Raw genomic sequence first — 19080 nt, 5'->3', positions numbered from 1 at the left:
CAGCCAGAGGTAGCTGCAGTTCTCTCATTTGGGAACCAACGTGCAGAAGCTGAAGGGTTCAAATTCACAAATCAAGACAGCACCAAATGTGAAGAGAAAATTTTAGTTTGCCACTCTGTGCTGGGCTACCTGACCCAGGTCCAGGCTGCCCTTACCAAGTCAGGCAGTGTGTCCTTTCTCTCCTCCCAGGGCAGGGATAATTGTCCCACTGCTGTGCCTCCTCCTGGCCCTGTGTTTACACCCCCTGCACTGGAGACCAAGCAGAAATCCCTGTGCTGCACACAGGTATCAGAGATATCCCCACAATTCCCACCCATTCTAGCAGAGCTGTTCACTCCCAGGTGAGTTATGCCAGGCAGAAGTGAAAAAATGAGTATTTTATAGTAGTGTTATCCTATTTTATCTTTCAAACTAAGCATTTGCTTGCAGCAATAAATACTTTGCTATTGCATATAAAAATCGCTGGAGTTGGTACAGGGAGAGCTATCAAATAATATCAGTGAAACCAATTTGGGGAACTCTCATAAACACAATCTGGTGTTGGGCTGCTGAGCACAGAGGTCACTTGGGGGGCTGCAGGCCTTGCAGATGGCCCAGTGACACCAGTTACAACAGAGCAGCTCTTGCTGGTGCTTTGTAACAGACAGATTATATTTGAGAGGGATGCAAATTATTCCTATTAAACCCAGCAGTTTCATTAGAAAGAGTTAAATGTCAAAACAGGAAAATAAATGGAAAAAAAAAAGTAAAATCTCAGTTCTACAGCAACCTCTTGGTTTAAGATAAGGAGTATCAGAAAAGCCACTTTCAGGTGGTCTCACATAAATTATAGTTGAATGCATAGAAATTTGTTCATCCTTTCCACCCCAAATCACATTTAAACCCTCAAGATGTTTACAGCAGCTGGGGAAAAGAACCCAGCCTAAGCTGAAAGTATAAATGGGGCAGGGAAAAGTTGTGTCAGTGTGTCTAAGGGACCAACACTGCTCAAAACTGCAGTGCCACCTGCCCCTCCTCAGCCTGGCAGTTTGGTGGGGCTCTGAAACAGTGACAAACTCTGTGTGGTTGGAGGGGACACAGATTTGGGCTCCCACGAGGGTGCAGCAGCACCTGATGGATGGACCTGACTCTCCCTAAATCCAGGTGCCAGGGGAAATTCGGGGAGCAGAGGGGTTTCACCTGAACTTCACCGAGCTTGGATGTCCAACCCTCTGATCCCTTCATGGTCCATGAGGCTGGGACACCTCAGGGTGCAGAGTGACACCTGGGCAGGGGAGGGAGCTGGTCCCTATCCCGGGGCACACCTGAGGGAGCATCCCCCGATCCCCAGCCCCGGGGCACACCTGAGGGAGCATCCCCCGATCCCCAGCCCCGGGCACACCTGAGGGAGCATCCCCCGGTCCCCAGCCCGGGGCACACCTGAGGGAGCATCCCCCGATCCCCAGCCCCGGGCACACATGAGGGAGCATCCCCCGGTCCCCAGCCCGGGGCACACCTGAGGGAGCATCCCCCGGTCCCCAGCCCCGGTCCCCAGCCCAGGGCACACCTGAGGGAGCATCCCCCGGTCCCCAGCCCCGGTCCCCAGCCCGGGGCACACCTGAGGGAGCATCCCCCGGTCCCGTTAGCCGCGGGCAGCCCAGCGGCAGGAGCGCACCCGCCCGTCCAGCGGGATCACTGCCGCGGATCCATCGCTGTTTTCCCTCGGAACCGCTCCGTGCCGGGCCGAACGCGCCGAGGGCGCTGCACCCCCGCTGCCCGCAGCACCCTCCCTTGGGAAGCGCATCCTGCGGGGCCGGGGGTGATCCCGCCTGGGGAGGGGGTTTGGGGGGTGATCCCGGATGGAGGGAGGGTTTGAGGGTGGTCCCGCGTGTGCGGAGGAAGGTCCCGCATGGAGGGATGCTCCCCTATCGGGGGATGCTCCCGTATCGGGTGGTGTCCCCGCATGGGGAGGCGGTTTGGAGAGGGGATGTCCCCGCGTGGGGAGAGGGCGTGGGGAGCGGTGTCCCAGCACGAGGAGCGATGTCCCCAGCATGGGGAGCGGTGTCCCCCCGTGGGAAGCGGTGTCCCCAGCATGGGGAGCGGTGTCCCCAGCATGGGGAGCGGTGTCCTCCCGTGGGGAGCGGTGTCCCAGCATGGGGAGCGGTGTCTCCCCGTGGGGAGCGGTGTCCCCGCACGAGGAGCGGTGTCCCCCCGTGGGAAGCGGTGTCCCCCCGTGGGCAGCCGTGTCCCCCCGTGCGCAGCCGTGTCCCCCCGTGGGCAGCCGTGTCCCCCCGTGCGCAGCCGTGTCCCCGCGGGCGCGGCGCGGTGCCGGCGGGCGCGGTGCCGGCGCCCTGTCTCTTTAATGAACGGGCTCTGCCGCCCGGCTGCGCGGAGTAAATTTCCTCCTGTCATCGGGTCGCGGAGGAGGAGTTTGTTAATGTTCAGTTCGCTCGCTTGGATCGATGCTCGCTGGCATCGCCTCGCCCTGCCTGCTGTGTGCGCGTGTGCGCGCGCGGGTGCGCGCGTGTCCGTGCGCGCGCGGGTGCGCGCGTGTCCGTGCGCCCGCGGGTGCGCGCGTGTGTGTGCGCGAGTGCGGATCCCACATTTCCTCCCATCCCGAGCCTCCCTGTCCGCTCGCACATCACTCACTGCCTGGCATCTGACAGCACGGAACCTGCGGCGCTCCGCGCACACGCACGCACACACACACCGCGCACACCCGGGCACCGCTCCGCCATACGGCTCTGCCAGGAGGAGGAGGACAGGACAGGGAAGGGAGGAAGCAGCCAGCCCCACAGTCTCTCCAGAGCTGCCTTTTTAATATATACAGATCTATTTTGTTATTTATTTATTACCGTTCTCTGGCACTGTGGGCGCCTTTCATTTGCTCCTGAGCTTGGATGTTTGAATCAAAGCAAAGCAAGTGTTGCAACAGTTAAAAAAAAAAAAAAAAAAAAAAAAAAAGCCAACCAAAAAAAAAAAAAAAAAAGAAAAGGGATAGAAAGAGGAAAAAAAAAATAGAAAGAAACCTAGATCTCTAAAATAAAATAAAAACCAAACAGGTTCCTATCAGTGAAGTGGAAAGGAGGGGGGCAGGGGAGGCTTGAGGGGGGTGCTGGGGAAGCAGCTGAGAGGCAGAGGAACACGGCTCAGGAGCGTCTCAGGGCTCTCGGATCTGGGGACAGAAGTGAGATTGGAGAAAGTAGAGCGATGCCAAGGAGGAAACAGCAAGCACCCAAACGGGCTGCAGGTAAGGAGAAGCCATCCACTTACACAGCCTCTGTCTCTCCACTCCTTCCACTCCTACCCCCCATCTTTATTATTATTTAGGGTCACCCTTGCTTTTCCGGGCTGGATCTTTATTTATTTATCCCCCCTCCCCCTCCCTTTCCCTCCGTAAGTCTGCGGAGCCAGTTTCATTCCCTATTGCCAGGATTTTGCCGTGTCCCCTCGCCCTCCGCCGCTGCCCCCGGCTCGCCGCCGCCGCCGCTCCCGCTGCCGCTGCCCTGCCCAAACTTTTCCCCCCAACTTTCTTCCCCCGGCTCCCCTTCTCCCCCTGCCCCAACCGAAAGCATTCAGGCTTCCCTTTGCTTCTCGCTTTAGGATAGATTTTTTTAAATTTTTTGCCCCTTTCTGGTTTTCCCCCCTGCCGCTGGCTTTCGCTTTGGATCCGTGTGTTTCGCGAAGTGGGTCGGGGTGTTTAATCTTTTATTTCGCCGTATTTCTGGTGGCAGTTCTGGCCGGGTGTGTGTGTGTGTGTGAGCGCTGTGTGTGCCTGAAATAGTACAGGGACTCTCTGCTGATGAACCCGGTGGGGAAGTTCAGCCTTTGATCATCAGTGGTGAAAATTGCAACAGGAAATAAAATGAAACGTTCTGACTGTTAGAAGACAATCCACATTTTCAAATCAAATCCTTCTTTTGTTTCGTAGCCGAGTTTATAGATTTGCACATGCCAAGTGGTTTTGCAATTTTTTATTTTTTTTTTTTTAACAGAAGAAAATAGTTTGCAACTTTGGAAGTGTTTTGTTTGTCGTTGTTAGGGTGTTCTTTTTCTTTTGGGGGCCAAGAAAAAGAAACAGACGAGTGGGTCTGTATAGTAAATCTTTTCAAAGAGTTTTCTTTCAGGCTCCTTAATTGCTTTTTTATTTTTTTTTTTTAATAGTGTGGTGGGGTTTTGTTTCTGGGAAGCGCAATATGGAAGTTCATTTTTCTTCTGCCAGACCCACCCACTGAAAAATCAGCTTTCCAGTTGATTGCCAGCTTTGATTTGACATTTGATTGATCACCTGTCATCTTGCTGCCTTTGATCTATTCATTCTTGATATATATCAATAAATCACTCACCATGGTAACCCAAGTGCCAATGACGTAAGGCTTGCCCTCTAGATTCTCTTAGCCAGACATGCACAATTATTATCTTGTTTGGCTTTTAATGTAGGCGGTTTTTTTCCCCTTCTTTTTTCCCTTTGTGTCCTTCCTCGGATTAGTTCTTTAAAGAAAACTCATATTTGTTGTCTTTACTTTACAAATTTTCCCTGGCCCTTGTGAATATTTCCTGGGTGTAGCACAGCAAATGTGGGACAGAATGTATGGGCAAGTTTAGTGGCACACTTGAATAAACTTTGTGAAGTAATACCTGGGATCCACGCGGGGGGAAATGTCACCCCAGAGAAACTGGGACACGCAGAACTTTTATCAACTCCCAGCTTTGGCTGCATTTCTTTGGGTGCAGGACAATGGGCTGAAGGCAGGAGCTTTTGGGACGTGCCCAGTGAATGCACCTCTGCAGGTTGGGATTCCTGGCCGGCAAAAATCCCAAATTTGTGCTTCTCTCCATAAATAACAGTCCCGCTAGAAATACACCTATTTATATAAACATCTGTATGTGCTCAGGAGGACTCTGCTATCACAGTCTCTATTATTATTTTCTTCACCAAGAGGTTTGATCTGAATAAGGCATTCACATCTTCAACTTGCAGGATAAATAAATAGCTGTTTTTCCACGGATGCTGATCGGCACGGTGACAGTGCTAGAGCTGCTTCTTTTTTCTCTCTCTCAGGAATATGAGCCTTCATTTTATTCGGGTTTCAAAGTAGAATTTTCACTTGGAATGTGTGTAGTATCTTTTCGTGGCAGGGGCACGATGGTTTTTTTTTAGAACCATAGGATACAGTAAGTAAATTTTTGCGAGCAGAGTCGGAGCTGTTGTTTCCGGGGATTTCCCTGCTGAGATACAGTAAGAGATGTTTTTATCCAGGATCCTACAGCATTTTTAAGATCTTAATGACAAGGGAGAAACTCTTATGACCACAATTAGATCTCTCATTATAAAACGTGCATTGCTCTTCAGTGGTGCATTTCTTTGATTAGGTTTCTCCTCAGATCAATGTTGTTTCAGGTGAGCAAAATCCTGCAAATGCAGTCCAGTTTCAGCCAGCAGAACTATTTGAAGTAGGTTTATACATTTGCAATAGTTCTCCTGCTTTGAAGTTGTATTTGTGTGTTTGTGGGGGGTAGGGGGGAGTTTCAAAGAGCAGACGTGCCTGTTGTATATAGTTCTTAAAACTGACTTTCATTTTCAGGGATAATATTGAGGTTCTGTTTTGGATGGTGAAAAATACCTCAGAGTGACAGGAGACAGACTGTGCAATAAGAAATGAATCTCTCGTCAAGGCTGATAGCAAAGCTCCTTAGTCCTTTTATTTAAAGGAGTTAATACATTATATATTACTTAATTTTCGCTTTTATTTATTTTTAGTTGTACAAGTTCAAAGGTATCAGTTGCACTGCATTTTGTCTTGATGGCAGCAGAGATATTGAAGAGAAGTTTGCAACTTTTAGTTTCTTCAGATAGTTCACCTCCAAGGGAAGAAAAATGATAAGCCTTATGATTCTGGACATGCCTGCTTTTGTCATTGCTTAAAATTAAATACTATGCACAACTGTAAATAATTACTGCCATGCACTGACTTTGAAAGCAGGTTTCGAATTTGATTAATGAATAATGTAAAGGTTAGAGAGAACCAGAGAGTGAATCAGAAGTGAAGTCCTGCTGTTAGATGAAAATCTATCTAGAGAAATATACATGGCAATTTTGTCCTTTTCTATTATTAATTTTAAGCCTTGTATTCCTAAGAATTATATTCCAGACCATTGCAATGAAACAAGGGAGTGTAATTGGATAAATGGGGCACTATTTATGTGTGATGATGGGGATTTCTGCTCTCCGATTACACTTTCAGAGCCACTTTATTTCCCATCAACACCGGAACGATGTCAAACGCATTTGGATCTTTGCGGGGACGAATCTTTTCTGAATCATCCTTGCTTTTTGAGAGCGTCATTCCCAAGTAGTTCTTGAGGCAGGGAGTTGCAGCTCTCTCCATCATCGCCTGCTTTAGGATGGGACGGTGTTTGCAATAAACAGCCCGTTCGTTTTGGGGTTTCGCCCAAACGCATCACAAAGGGCTTTAAAGAGGGGCCGGATTCTTCTCCCGCCCAGGTGCAAATCAAACATCCTCCCCTCGCAGCATCACTGAGTTCTGACTGCTCCTGGCAGCAAGAAGAGGCTCAGGCCCACAAAGTCCTTCATCCTTCAGCAAAATGTGTCTGGGGCAAAAGTCTCCTAACGATTCCATAACAAATGGTAATATATTAACAGGAGGGTGGAAAAAGGGTGGAAGCAAAGCAGAATTGCTATTCAGATTTTATTCCTAGGGGTATGAAATAGCTTTCAAACACAATTTCACTGGATTAAACTCTCCTTTCCCCTGCAGCTTGTTTAAATGTGCATATTTTATTTTGTGATCATGAATTGGTAGTTTGCTTTTTTAAAGCCTGCAAAGAGGAATCTGGACTTCACGCCCTTTGCGGGTGAAATTTTATATTTCTTCTTTTCTTTTCTCTCTCAGCCCCAACAGACTAGCTAAGAACCAAAGCTGGGGAGAAGTACAGGAGAAGCAGGTCTCAGGCACATTTATTCTGTTTATCAGAGCTGTGGAATAACACGGGTTTGTTTTTGGAAGAGTCCTCATAGAGCAGCAAGCAGAAGATGGTGAGCAGGGAGTTCTTTAAAGCCGCAGCTTGCACCTTAGTAGGAAAGGGTATTTAAGCCAGAATCATATTTAGGAAGTGAAATTCTGCTTGTGCAGGGAGCAGAGCAAATGGCCAGCAAAGCTTTCTGCCTGTATTTCTGTGGCAAAAGGCAGAGAGGTATCTCTATAAATGTAACAGGAGCACTGTGGCTGTTCCAGGGTTATTTGTATCCTTTATAACAGGGGCAATGGCAGCAGATTCTGAGGAAGCAGCGCTGAATGAAGCTGTAGAAATGGCAGCACTGTTTTGTTTCAACATCCTCCAGAAAAGCAACTGCACATCAAAACCACCTAAACAGTTCATGCCTCAGAACCCTTCACTTACAGTGCACATCACGGTGCTGACAGATGACAAAAAAAGCCAAGGTGTTCACAAACAAGAGGAGCCTTTAAATCCTGCTTAATTAAATATATTCCAAAATAGGTACTTTTGCAACTAAAGAGGCACCAAAATTAGTCGCCATCTGCGTTAAATTCTGCAGTCGGCTCCTAAACCCAAAGCTGCTCGGATTTTTTATTTTTTTTCCTATGGCAGAACTCGGGCCTGAACGGGACAATTTGAAATCAGGATCATTTTAGTGTCTGTTCCCCTGTTTCAATTTTCCTCTGATTTATCCAAGCCCAGTATATCCCCACTATCTGAGGAGCGGGGCGCACCCGGAGTTCAGCCCCTGTAACCGGGAAACAAAAGGCATTTCCATCAGCAAATGACACAAATTTGCAGCTTTTTTGAAAGCATGTCCATTGCCAGAAATCCTAGTTCATAAATAAATGCTCTCCCTGTTCTGTGCTCTCTGAGAAGCCCATTTTCTCCGAACCAGCAGGAATTTGGAAATTTCCTCCCGGAGCTTTCTCCTCCTGATTTTTGCTCTCATCATCAGCACCCACCTCAAGGAGCTGCTTCCCCTAGCAGAGGTCCCTGGAGTCCCTCGTAGCACAGGGCCAGGGTGAGTTTTTCTGCTGTCATTTCCCTTCCCATCCCGATGAGGACATCACTCCCAGAGAGCAACTCCAGACTCGAAGGGAAAAAAAAAAAAGCTGTCAGTTGCTGTGGCTGCAATTCCCAACTTAGCAGCAGCAGAGGGAATGGAACTGTACTCTATCAATTACACTTGGAACCAGAGGCTAAACACTTATTGTGTTAAGCTATTGTGCAGATCTTAAGAGCTCAAATGTAAAAAAAATATCATGTCAGCTGGTGGAGGGGAGAAAAAGGCCTGGTTCTTCCACTGGATGACGTATTATTAGCAAAGGCAAAGTAAAATTATTCAAATTCTGTTTAATGCTTCTCGGGTTGGGATGTGTGTGCCAAAATCTGCCTTAAAAAGGGGGGATCCTACAGACCTTGCTGCTAGAATAGGCCTTTGTTTTTCCCTCTTCTCTGCAAAATGAAAATATTTGTGAAGTTTTACCTCCAGAGCGTGCTCACGCAAGCAGAGAGACATTTTCATTTGTCTCCCAATCTGATACAGGAGCCAAGTGGAACCACATTACACTCTGAGCTGAAATCTTCCATTTCATTCATGCAAGAGCAGGGATTTTTCATTACCTATTTAATTGCAATCATTTGCATGAGAGTGGGCCCAGTTCAGCAGCTCTTACTCAGCACTTTGATTCAGTGGGTGACTGGCCTGTGGAAGGACTGTCTGTGCAAGACTGGGCTTTTCAGTTACAGAATTCCATATATATCTTCCTGGAGAAGCATTCTGCCTCTGAAGAGGGACCAGATTCTTCCATTAAGCTTTAAATCCAGGGACAGTTCTGCTTGGAACTTCTGTTCCTAACGCTTGCAAGCTATTCTTTCCTGAAGTCTGCATGACTGAGATATTCTGACTTCCCTCCCCAATCACGTTTCCATTCTCTGTATTAATTACTTAGCACTGGTTCTGCGTTCCAGGAGGTGAGATGGGCTTTTAAAAAAAACCCTTTTTTAAAGTACTGTGTTCATAGAGGTGGCAGCTCATGAGAAAATGCCTGAAAATGGGGTTGCAAATCCAAAACCTGAAAGTTCCATGTGCTTTTAGGGGCTAAAAGGAGTTATTTCTCATTAAGGGGCTTCTCACTCGAGGCTGTTGGCACAGAGTAATTTTTCCTGTGTTATAATAACGGCTTCTGCAACTCAGAAGTACCTTGACAGCAAACTGTGTATTTTTTAAGGTTTCAAGGAGAAAAGCATCACAGAAGCTCAGTGTTTCCCATTAGATTTACACATCCCTATTTAACTGTTGCTGGCTTTTCATCCATTACCTTGTGAGCAAAAAAAAAAAAAAAGAAGTGGAAAAACTGGTCTTCTGATCTAAGTGTTGCATTAAGTGTTTCATTTAGAAAAATGAAGAGAATCTTTGTTTCCCTAAAAGAAATGTTTCTCCCCCTTTGCCCTAGGAAAAAGAAAGGCACAACAATAGCTTCAAAATGACAGGATCTGATTGTGAAAAATACAGAGTTCCTAACGTGCAGAGCCTGATGCTCCCAAGTATTGGTAAAATTCCACAGTTAAATAGAACAAACGGTCCTAAATGTCTGAGAAACGGATCCTTTTCAGGCATGCACACATCCATACCTGCAAGGAGGGCAGAGAAATGCCTGTGTGGGAGAGGGATGCACCTGGAGAGCTCGGCTGTTCAGAGCAGCTTTTGATTATTGCACCAATCTTTGCCCAAATGTTAGAAGTGTGCTGTTAGGAGTGGTGTCCCCTGAAAGTCCTTTGTTAGGATTTATTTTCTTTAAACCTCCAGCTCCCGGAGTCTGATGATGATTATGCAAGTGTCCAATATGCATTTTAAAAGGAAATTTATTTTAAACTGCTTGCTCTGGAGAGGAACTTGAAAACAAGCAGGGTAGAAGTTCTTATGCAGAAGAAAAATGCCTTGATTCTCACCGTGACTGTTTTTAACTTCCCATCATTTTCAGGCAGTCTCATGATTTCTGAGGTTGTGCTTCGTGCTTTTTCTATAAACAAGGTTGGCAGTATTGCTTTTGCCTGATTCTGGTGATGAACTGGTGTGTGTGTCTGGGTGTATAATTATACACACACACACATAATATCAGTAAACAAAATACTGAACATAATGATGGAGTGGAGCTCTGTGAGTTGGAGCTCTGGCTTTGTATTGCCATAAACAAAGCAGCTCTGAGAGCTCAGACCATCGGTTCTTGAGGAGTGACTTTCAATTGAAGTTTCCTGGAGATTGTTTTTAGTGGCAATTAAATCTAGAAAGTTAATAGGCAGTAACTGCTCTTTATAGGATAAATACTACGAGGAATGCACAGCCTACCTTTTTCCCAGATAATAATCAGGCTGAAGTTTATTGAAAAAAAATTTACAACTAGCAACATTAATGCTGTATTTTTATTGTATTAATGCAAATGAGATGCTGACTTCCTTCTTTCATCTCCGTGGCTTGTATCTATTAGAGCTGTATCTTATTCCTCTCTGTGTCTTTTCTCCCTGTGTTCTGTAAACTGCTTTCCTCTAATGATACTGAGGCTCATTAAAGTGGCTCCCAATGCTAAAGAGACTCTGGGAAACATCCTGAGCTCTGGATGGAAAAGCACAACTACCGAGTGTATGGGGAAAACTAATCCAGATCAAGCCTTGCATTCCCATTTCGGGAAACCTTGAACATGGATGGGTCCAACAGGAGGAAAAAAACTTCCAGGAAGGACTGTGTGCTGCAAAGAACAGATCATTTTTAACTCACAGCCCTACCTGACAAAGATAAAAAGCAATAAAGTTTTAAGGAGCTCGCTGGCTCTTCCTGCATCTCTCTCAAAAGGCTCATTTAATTGAAAAGCCTGTTGTGCTTGTTTTTATGCATGTAAAACAGAAAAGGGGCAATTTTGCACAGGGCCTGATATTCCAGCACAATATAATTGGAACTCTTCCTGCCTGCTTTTTAAGTCTCTCTGTTCATATAAAATTAAGACCCACTTATCTTAAATTGTAGTAAATCTCATTCAATATTGCTTTCATAACTTAAAAAAGGCTGTTACATATTCCCAAAGCAACTTTGCTGAAGTGATATTGGGTCTGTTTATGTGGAATCGGCGCAGAATTTCTACTGAAAAAAGGAGCAGCTTACAGTTCTTGTTTTTAATGGCAATAATTAAATTCTCTGGAATACCTGGATAGCTCAGATTGTTTTTTTCCTAGTAAAACTCTGCTTAGAGATCAGAATGAAAATCTGCACGTTGGTGCAGTTTGCCGTGTGCAGACAACAACCTTATTTCTATCCCTCACCCCACACTTGGACAGAAGTAATTTCTATTTTTCATAGGAAGGTTTTACTCTGAATTTTCCACGTATAAATATTTTTTTGTGTGTGTGAATTGCATGGCAAATCACCAGCACGATTTATAAGGTCTGCAATTTTCTTTGTACATATAGGAAGAACTCATTTGCTTCCTGCAGGGTGAGTGGACTTCACAGGAAAGCGCCGGGTCTTTTATGATTTTATATTTTATATCGAAGAAACATAACCTTGTGCCAGCTGCTGTATTGGTCTACCAAAATTATTTTTTTTATGTGTTTTTCAGCCATGTCATAACATACATAAGTACAGTACAAGTAGCATTAAATTAACACGTGAAAGGAGAAAGAAGCTAAGTAGTAATATTGATCATCTGTAGCATTAAATGCTAAAAAAATTAAAAGCTTTCCAGTGCTTTTGATTAGCTGTGTGGATGCTGCCCGTATTTGTGTCCTTTGTTAGGCAATGGAGCAATATTTCTTCACATTTAGCACCCTTTTTTCCATGGATTTCTTGCTGATGCTCCTCAGAATAACCCCAGTGATGTGGAATATTTCCTCTCAGTTGTTCAGAAAGGCGAATTGAACCCGGGAGGTTTTACCTGATTTGCTCAAGGTCAAGCAGCGTTTGCTCCCAATTCCCTGCTCGAGGTACTAGGTCACATTTCTATCATCAGAGCGTTTCCAGCAGGGAAATCTGGCCTGGAAGCTCAAGGCATCCCCTGGCCTGTGCTGGGAAAGAAGAGGAAGAGCCCAGCTGGGATCTGGGGAAAGTGGAAATGCAGTTTCATCCAGCCTGTGGTGGTGGAAGAGGCACTTTGCTCATGGTCAGGAGCTCCCAAAAATGGGAGAGCTCATGGTTTGAGAAAGCAGAGCTCTGCTAATTCTAGCAAGCCAAGGGAGCTGGAGTAGGCAAGAGTTTTAGACAGAATAATCAAGTTTTTTGCATTCCATTTTTTGGTTCAAGGTAAGTTTCATGACCAGATAATTTGGTTCCTGTTACTTTTCTTCTGTAAACTGTTCTGCATTTCTTTGGCAGAGCTGGATGTGACTGTCTATAAAGCACTGCCCTGAGAAATATGTAAAACCTGGTGAAATTGCAGCTGAACAGGCCATACACATTTTCCTCCACCCAGACTGCCAGGGGTGGTTGGAATTCTCTAGTGATAGAGCTTGAGGCTCATTTTCCAGTCCTAGGGGTCTAAGTCCTTACATGGGCAGCTAAAGAGAGACCTGAATTTTCAAAAGCCTTTAGCACCAAATTCCCATGGACCTCCCTCAGTTCCCTGTCTTGTGTAAACTAAGATTGGGCCTCAATCAAGGGCACTTTAATGTTGTTTCCCTTGACTGGAGATGTATGCATTGCCTGTAGAAGAAATATGGTGCAGGTAACAGCCTCTGGATTCATTAAGGATTGTTCATGTTCATTTTCACACCGTATTACCTTTCAGCAATGGCCGTTTCAGCCATTATATTGACAGGAACTCCCAATAAATCTTAGTTAATATAGGGCTGATCTGCCTTACCTGGGAGACCACCTGCTACCCCCTGGAGCAGGGGTGCTGAATCACCAGGAAGGGCTTTCTTCTCCAGAGCTGGGGTCTTGGGAAGCTCTCCCATGGCTCCTTTGCATGTGGAAATTAATGCTTGCCTCTATTTCTGAATAGTAGGTTATTCGAGTTCATATGCAAATTCCCAGGATGGGAATTTGTCTCTCGTTGATAATTGATATAATAATATATATTTTTAGTGGTCCAAAGTCCTTGAGCTCGAGCCTTGTATACGTAATTTATGTTTATTTCTTGCTGTTATTAACTGTAATTTAGTTGTTGGCGCCTTTCATTGCCTTAGATTGAAGGGAGTGTCTCTCCCCATTGCCCCTCCATAAACAATGCCCTCTCAGGGTTCCTTCTCCTGTATCCTTGCCCAGACATTTCCTAGCCTGTCAAATACTGTCATTTTATTCCTTACAGATCATTCACAGTACGTCTCCTGTTGCACACACAAATAAGGAACAAATGCAATCAGGATGCATCATCGTTTAGCATAACAAATAAAAGCCGATCTGTGCAGATTTGCCTTAAAGTGTCTCTTAATATGTATTGTCAAAATGTCTGAAGATGTCTCTTATTCCTAAGCATTTAATTATTTGTGACAATTAAACTAATATTCAGAGCAGGAAGAAAAAAAAATTAGGGGATTAAATATTTTCTCTTGTCAAAAGCTAACGAAACGTCACCTGGCAGAGCAAACTCTTTAAATTTTGTGTTTCAAGCAGACCTTAGAGAGGAAAAAAAGCCACTGGAACAAGATTGCAAGGTCTGGATTTGATATGGAATTTGTGGAAACTGTATTTTTAAAACTAGACCAAAATTTAAGGGCACATCATTAGAGCATATATCAGTAATGAGTAGCTGAATACTTGATGATTAAAAAATAGTTTCTATCAATTTTTAAGTCAGTGCTGAAATTTATGGCCAAGGGCTGCTGTGAATGAATCAGGGACTCAGACCTGGGATTTTTAAGCTCACCTGGTTATTGTTTTACACATGCATGAGAAAAAACAGCTCAAATATGAGAGCACAAGCCATCAGCCTTTTCCCGTGGCTGGAATTATAGATGTATTTTGTTCTGTTTTATTTTGTTTATTGTCTGATGAGCTCTTTCTCCATCTGGATTGTTCAGACTGGGAGGCAAGGTGCAATGCATGGAGCAGGACAAGAGCCAAAACTGGTGCCCAGGGCTCAGCATCTTCACCTACCTGGCAGGCTTGAATGTGGTAAAAGTTCAGATGTGTGATGATAAAAAGGGGGGGTAAAATAGGGAAAATCTTGAAAGGAACAGAAAACCAGCATGGTCCTTGAGATCAGTGATGTGAGAGCACTGGATAGCCCAGGGCATGGCAGCAATAACTTCTGTATTATGGGCTCAACACTTCTTACAGTCCAGATTGTTTGGGGTTTCCTGCTGAGAAGTTTGATTTCTACTGGTTCTAATGTTTCCAGTTCTGAGCTGCTCGAAGCAACCATTTCCATTATTAAAATCTGTGTTTTCTTTCTTAAAACGTTCTTCCTGTAATTTAGGGTAGGATGTTATTTGGCAAAAAATTAAAAGACGTTCATCAGGGTTTATTTCAAAGCTGTGGGACCACTGAGCTTTCTGGCAGTGACGTGAATATTTTTCAGAGATATCTTCTGCTTTCCCTGAGAAAATCCACCCAAATTTGTCTGACTTATAAAGCCTAAAAGTTGCTGTTGCCAAAGAATTTTTAGAAGGTGACACAGCATTCTCCAACGTGCCATCCCCACCACACATGCTCTGTTCTTGGTTTCTCTTTTTCAATTACATTCCCTTAAAAACCATTTGAGCAGGGGATAAGTAGGACAATGGCTGCAGGGACAGTGATGGGTCTGAGCAGTCGAAGGAAAATGAAAAAAAAGCTTTTGTTTGTGTTTAGCTGGAGCCCAGGCCTTTCGGGGGGAAAAAATATCAGGAGCAGAACGTGGGCAAACAGGGGCAGAGAGCATAAAATTATTAAATATCCACAGAAAATGAGGTAAAAATCGTGAGGCGGGACCTTCTGTGGGGAAAAAGGCAAAAATTCCTCTCAAAACTGGCCAGAGCTGTGCCCCCCATGGCAGATGAATGGTGGAGATGAAATCCCATCCACGGGCACGGTGCAGGGAAGGTGCAAAACCCAACGGGAAGGAGGAAAATTGCAATTTCTGGTACGGGAACCGTGAGAAGGTGATGCCAGGCAAGCTGCCCTTGGATGGCAGAGCCAAGAGGAGAGTGGAAGAGCTCTGAGAGGTTGGTGAACCCATATAGAATGTGTGACCAGGGTATATTTGGTATTTTTGATATTTTTGGTGTATCTGGGAGATGTTGGTGTGTGTGGGCCAGGGGGGTCGGTCAGTGACGGTGCCAGGCCTGGATCGGCCTGTGGGCAGTGAAGGAGCTGTGGTACAAAAGCAGCTCAGAAACAACACAAAGAATCTTGCCAGGAGTTTCAACCACAGATATCTGCTCAGATAAAAGGTTTGTTAGTCTGAGAGCTCCTCTCTTGCCCCAACATGCCCATGGTGGAAGGCTGGTCCCTGGGTCTCTCTGTGGGTACCTGCCCTGGGCCCCTGGCACTCTCACTTTGGTTTTAATCAGAGCCAGGGATTTATTTTATTTTATTTTATTTTATTTTATTTTATTTTATTTTATTTTATTTTATTTTATTTTATTTTATTTTATTTTATTTTATTTTATTTTATTTTATTTTATTTTATTTTATTTTATTTTTTTTATTTAGCTTTGTTTGCTGCCCCATGGGAGTTTTTTTTCCTTTAAATCTGATCTTTCTATGTGAAAATCAGCGACAAAACTCAAATCAGGCTCAGCAGAGCAGGTTGCCTTCAGGTTATTGTACTGGTTTGTGTCACTTCCAGCATTTATGTATTGAATAACTAAAATCCTGAGAATGTTAATCTAGAAAACAGTCATGTCTGCATTATTCTTTTGCTGTTTTGGTGAACTTATTAAAGATTTTACAAACTTGTGATTTGGGTTAAACAAATGTAAATCATGTGGAGAAAGAGTTGCGGGGAGGCAGAGGAATGTTATGATGCCATCAACATCTGGGTTTCCATTTGTTTGGATTTAGGGACATTTTACCTTAATCATTCCCAAACATGTCTGCTAAAATCCCTTCTTTCATTTTTTATCACCTTTGAGGTACAGCCAGGCAGAGTTTCAATTTGTGTGTGTGTGTGTGTGTGTTAGGCTAAAAGTGCTGAAATTTGTTGTTGCTGTGAGTATATGAACAGTCTCATTTTTTATTAGTCCTCCCTCTTTATAATTGTTTGGAAACATTTTGATTCAGTTGAAATGCACTATTTCCAATAGACAAAGTATGAGCAAGGGAACAAGGGAGTGATTACGAGTTTCTCCAAGGAAATAAGCATCTCTTAGCCATCATCCTGCAACTGGGAAAGTTCTAATACATGACATCTCTGTAATGTAACCTAATAATATTTTTTTTTTAACGGTGATGTAATGGGGAGAGTGACCTGGACTTTGTAAAAGTTCCCCTACTTACTTCAGATTCCCAAGGGCAATGTAACATTCTAGACTGTGTTTTATATGCCCTGATTAAAATGTAACATATTTTTGCATTTCCTGTGCAGTGACCTGTTAGTGCTCATAGACAGAACACTTAAAGAACAGTTACAAGGAGACATTTCCAAATGTGCCTAATATGGGCGAGTTTTTATAACATTCTTATTTCATTTGAAATTGCAGCTACAGCAGGAACCATTCAGACGGTACATTGATTTAACTTTTTAATCCACTGTTTTGCTACGTCAAGTAAAATAAATGTTTGTTTTTAGCTCCCTTTTTTTTGCATTGCTAAAACTCGTAACTACTCATTTTAAGCTTAGGATTCTAAAGGGAGCTACATTATCTGAGATTTAAAGCTCGCTTTTTGTAGCTGCTTTCTCACAACTCCCCCAAGAAAAAAAAAATACAAAAGTACAACTTTAGCAAAAAGGGCTTTTATATCTCTATCAATTATAGAAACACCAGCTGCAGTAGATTACAAATGTGTTTGGCTGATTGTGATGTTGTGTGGGGAAAACTGTCACAAGGAGCTGGATGCTGTTCTCGCCGGCAGCTCCGGGATGTGGCTCAGCTCTCCCAGCTCAGCTCTCCCAGCTCAGCTCTCCCAGCTCTGCTCTCCCAGCTCAGCTCTCCCAGTTCAGCTCTCCCAGCTCAGCTCTCCCAGCTCAGCTCTCCCAGCTCAGCTCTCCCAGCTCTGCTCTCCCAGTTCAGCTCTCCCAGCTCAGCTCTCCCAGCTCAGCTCTCCCAGCTCTGCTCTCCCAGTTCAGCTCTCCCAGCTCAGCTCTCCCAGCTCAGCTCTCCCAGCTCTGCTCTCCCAGTTCAGCTCTCCCAGCTCTGCTCTCCCAGCTCAGCTCTCCCAGCTCAGCTCTCCCAGCTCAGCTCTCCCAGCTCTGCTCTCCCAGTTCAGCTCTCCCAGCTCAGCTCTCCCAGCTCAGCTCTCCCAGTTCAGCTCTCCCAGCTCTGCTCTCCCAGCTCAGCTCTCCCAGCTCAGCTCTCCCAGCTCAGCTCTCCCAGCTCTGCTCTCCCAGTTCAGCTCTCCCAGCTCAGCTCTCCCAGCTCTGCTCTCCCAGCTCTGCTCTCCCAGTTCAGCTCTCCCAGCTCAGCTCTCCCAGCTCTGCTCTCCCAGCTCTGCTCTCCCAGCTCAGCTCTCCCAGCTCAGCTCTCCCAGTTCAGCTCTCCCAGCTCTGCTCTCCCAGCTCTGCTCTCCCAGTTCAGCTCTCCCAGCTCTGCTCTCCCAGCTCTGCTCTCCCAGCTCAGCTCTCCCAGCTCTGCTCTCCCAGCTCAGCTCTCCCAGCTCAGCTCTCCCAGCTCAGCTCTCCCAGCTCTGCTCTCCCAGTTCAGCTCTCCCAGCTCAGCTCTCCCAGCTCTGCTCTCCCAGTTCAGCTCTCCCAGCTCAGCTCTCCCAGTTCAGCTCTCCCAGCTCAGCTCTCCCAGCTCAGCTCTCCCAGCTCAGCAGTGCTGCTCTCAGGGTGGGTGGGCAGCAGCAGCAGCTGCCTGGGCACTGCCAGGCTGCCACAGCCAGCTCTGCATGGAGCACTCCTCCTGGGAGAAAGGATGGAATGTGGGCACAAGTGTGAACTCTGTGTCCATGTGCTGCTCTGAGAGCTGGACTAAACCACACAGAGACCAACCTGGGCCAGCAGCCTCTGGGAACAGTCACTCCTCTCACTGCTCTTCTTTATTTTTTACATCCAAGCTATTTACTGCTTCTTTCTTGAGGAACAAAGTGGGGGTATGGCACCAGGGAACAAAAATTGTTTGACCAGCCCATAAAGGTAAAGTGGCTGGAAGTCATGGATAAAAGAATTACGATATCAAGACAGCAATGCAAGATGGGCAGTTTAGGATATTTGGTGCTGTTGAGCTCAGGAGGAAATTAATGTCTCAGTGTGTGTGCAGGTCATTATCACTGCACTAAAACCTGGCTACAAGGGGAGCAGCCCAAGGGCTCTCTGTTGGTTGTGCCTTGGTTACTGTGTCATTTTTCTTACTGTGCTTTGGGTCACTCTGGGAGGACGTGGTTGGGCCCTGGTTTGTTTTAACAATGAGAATCTGACACAGGAAAGTTCCTTGTATACTTTACAGTGAAAATGCAATTTTCTATTTTCATTTAATCCCAGGAATGTTGGCATTTTCCAGGCTGTCAAACAAATGAGTGCACTGGAGGACAGTTAGATATGTCTGTCTAGTTCATCTATGTAATCTACCTCATTTCTAATGTGCCCATCACCACGGTGTCGAGGCAGAAAGTATCTGCCTTGCTTGAGCTTTTTGTCTTTATTGGCTGTGGTAACCTAATTGAGTCCTAAGAGGTTTCAGATTCATCTGCAAAAATAATAACAAAAACATTATCAGAATAATGATTCATATTTGTACTCTTACTCAGAACTTCCCTTTCTCTTCTGAGTGTATTTGGTTAGCGGATTACTGTTGTTTTATCTAGAAGAGTTTATGCTTTAGAGGTGTATTAAATTGGAATTTTACTTGAGTCAGCAGTGAGTCAAAACTTCATTTGGCTACTAAAGTGAATTCACTCATGTCTTCTAACTTCCTTCTGCTTTTCTCTTCATTTACTCAGCCACCCAGTTTAGCATCTGCATCTGTTCTGTGACCCCTTGTCATATAAACCATAGGTAAAGGTAATAA

At 45.2% G+C, this 19080-nt stretch overlaps 1 protein-coding gene across 2 annotated transcripts in view; it reads left to right on the top strand.

Moving 5' to 3' along the window:
- The first annotated feature begins 2472 nt into the window (after positions 1-2472).
- The window catches only part of TSHZ2 (teashirt zinc finger homeobox 2), a 202146-nt gene continuing 185538 nt past the window's right edge, over positions 2473-19080 (top strand). For both annotated transcript variants that reach the window (XM_079321415.1, XM_079321414.1), the window contains exon 1: positions 2473-3229. In XM_079321415.1, coding sequence (XP_079177541.1) covers positions 3190-3229 — 40 coding nt within the window. In that variant the 5' untranslated portion in view covers positions 2473-3189. The remainder of the gene's footprint in view (positions 3230-19080) is intronic.

This window comes from Erithacus rubecula, assembly GCF_903797595.1.
Source record: "Erithacus rubecula genome assembly, chromosome: 18".
Taxonomy (NCBI): domain Eukaryota; kingdom Metazoa; phylum Chordata; class Aves; order Passeriformes; family Muscicapidae; genus Erithacus; species Erithacus rubecula.
This window is presented reverse-complemented; position numbering and strand designations above follow the sequence as displayed.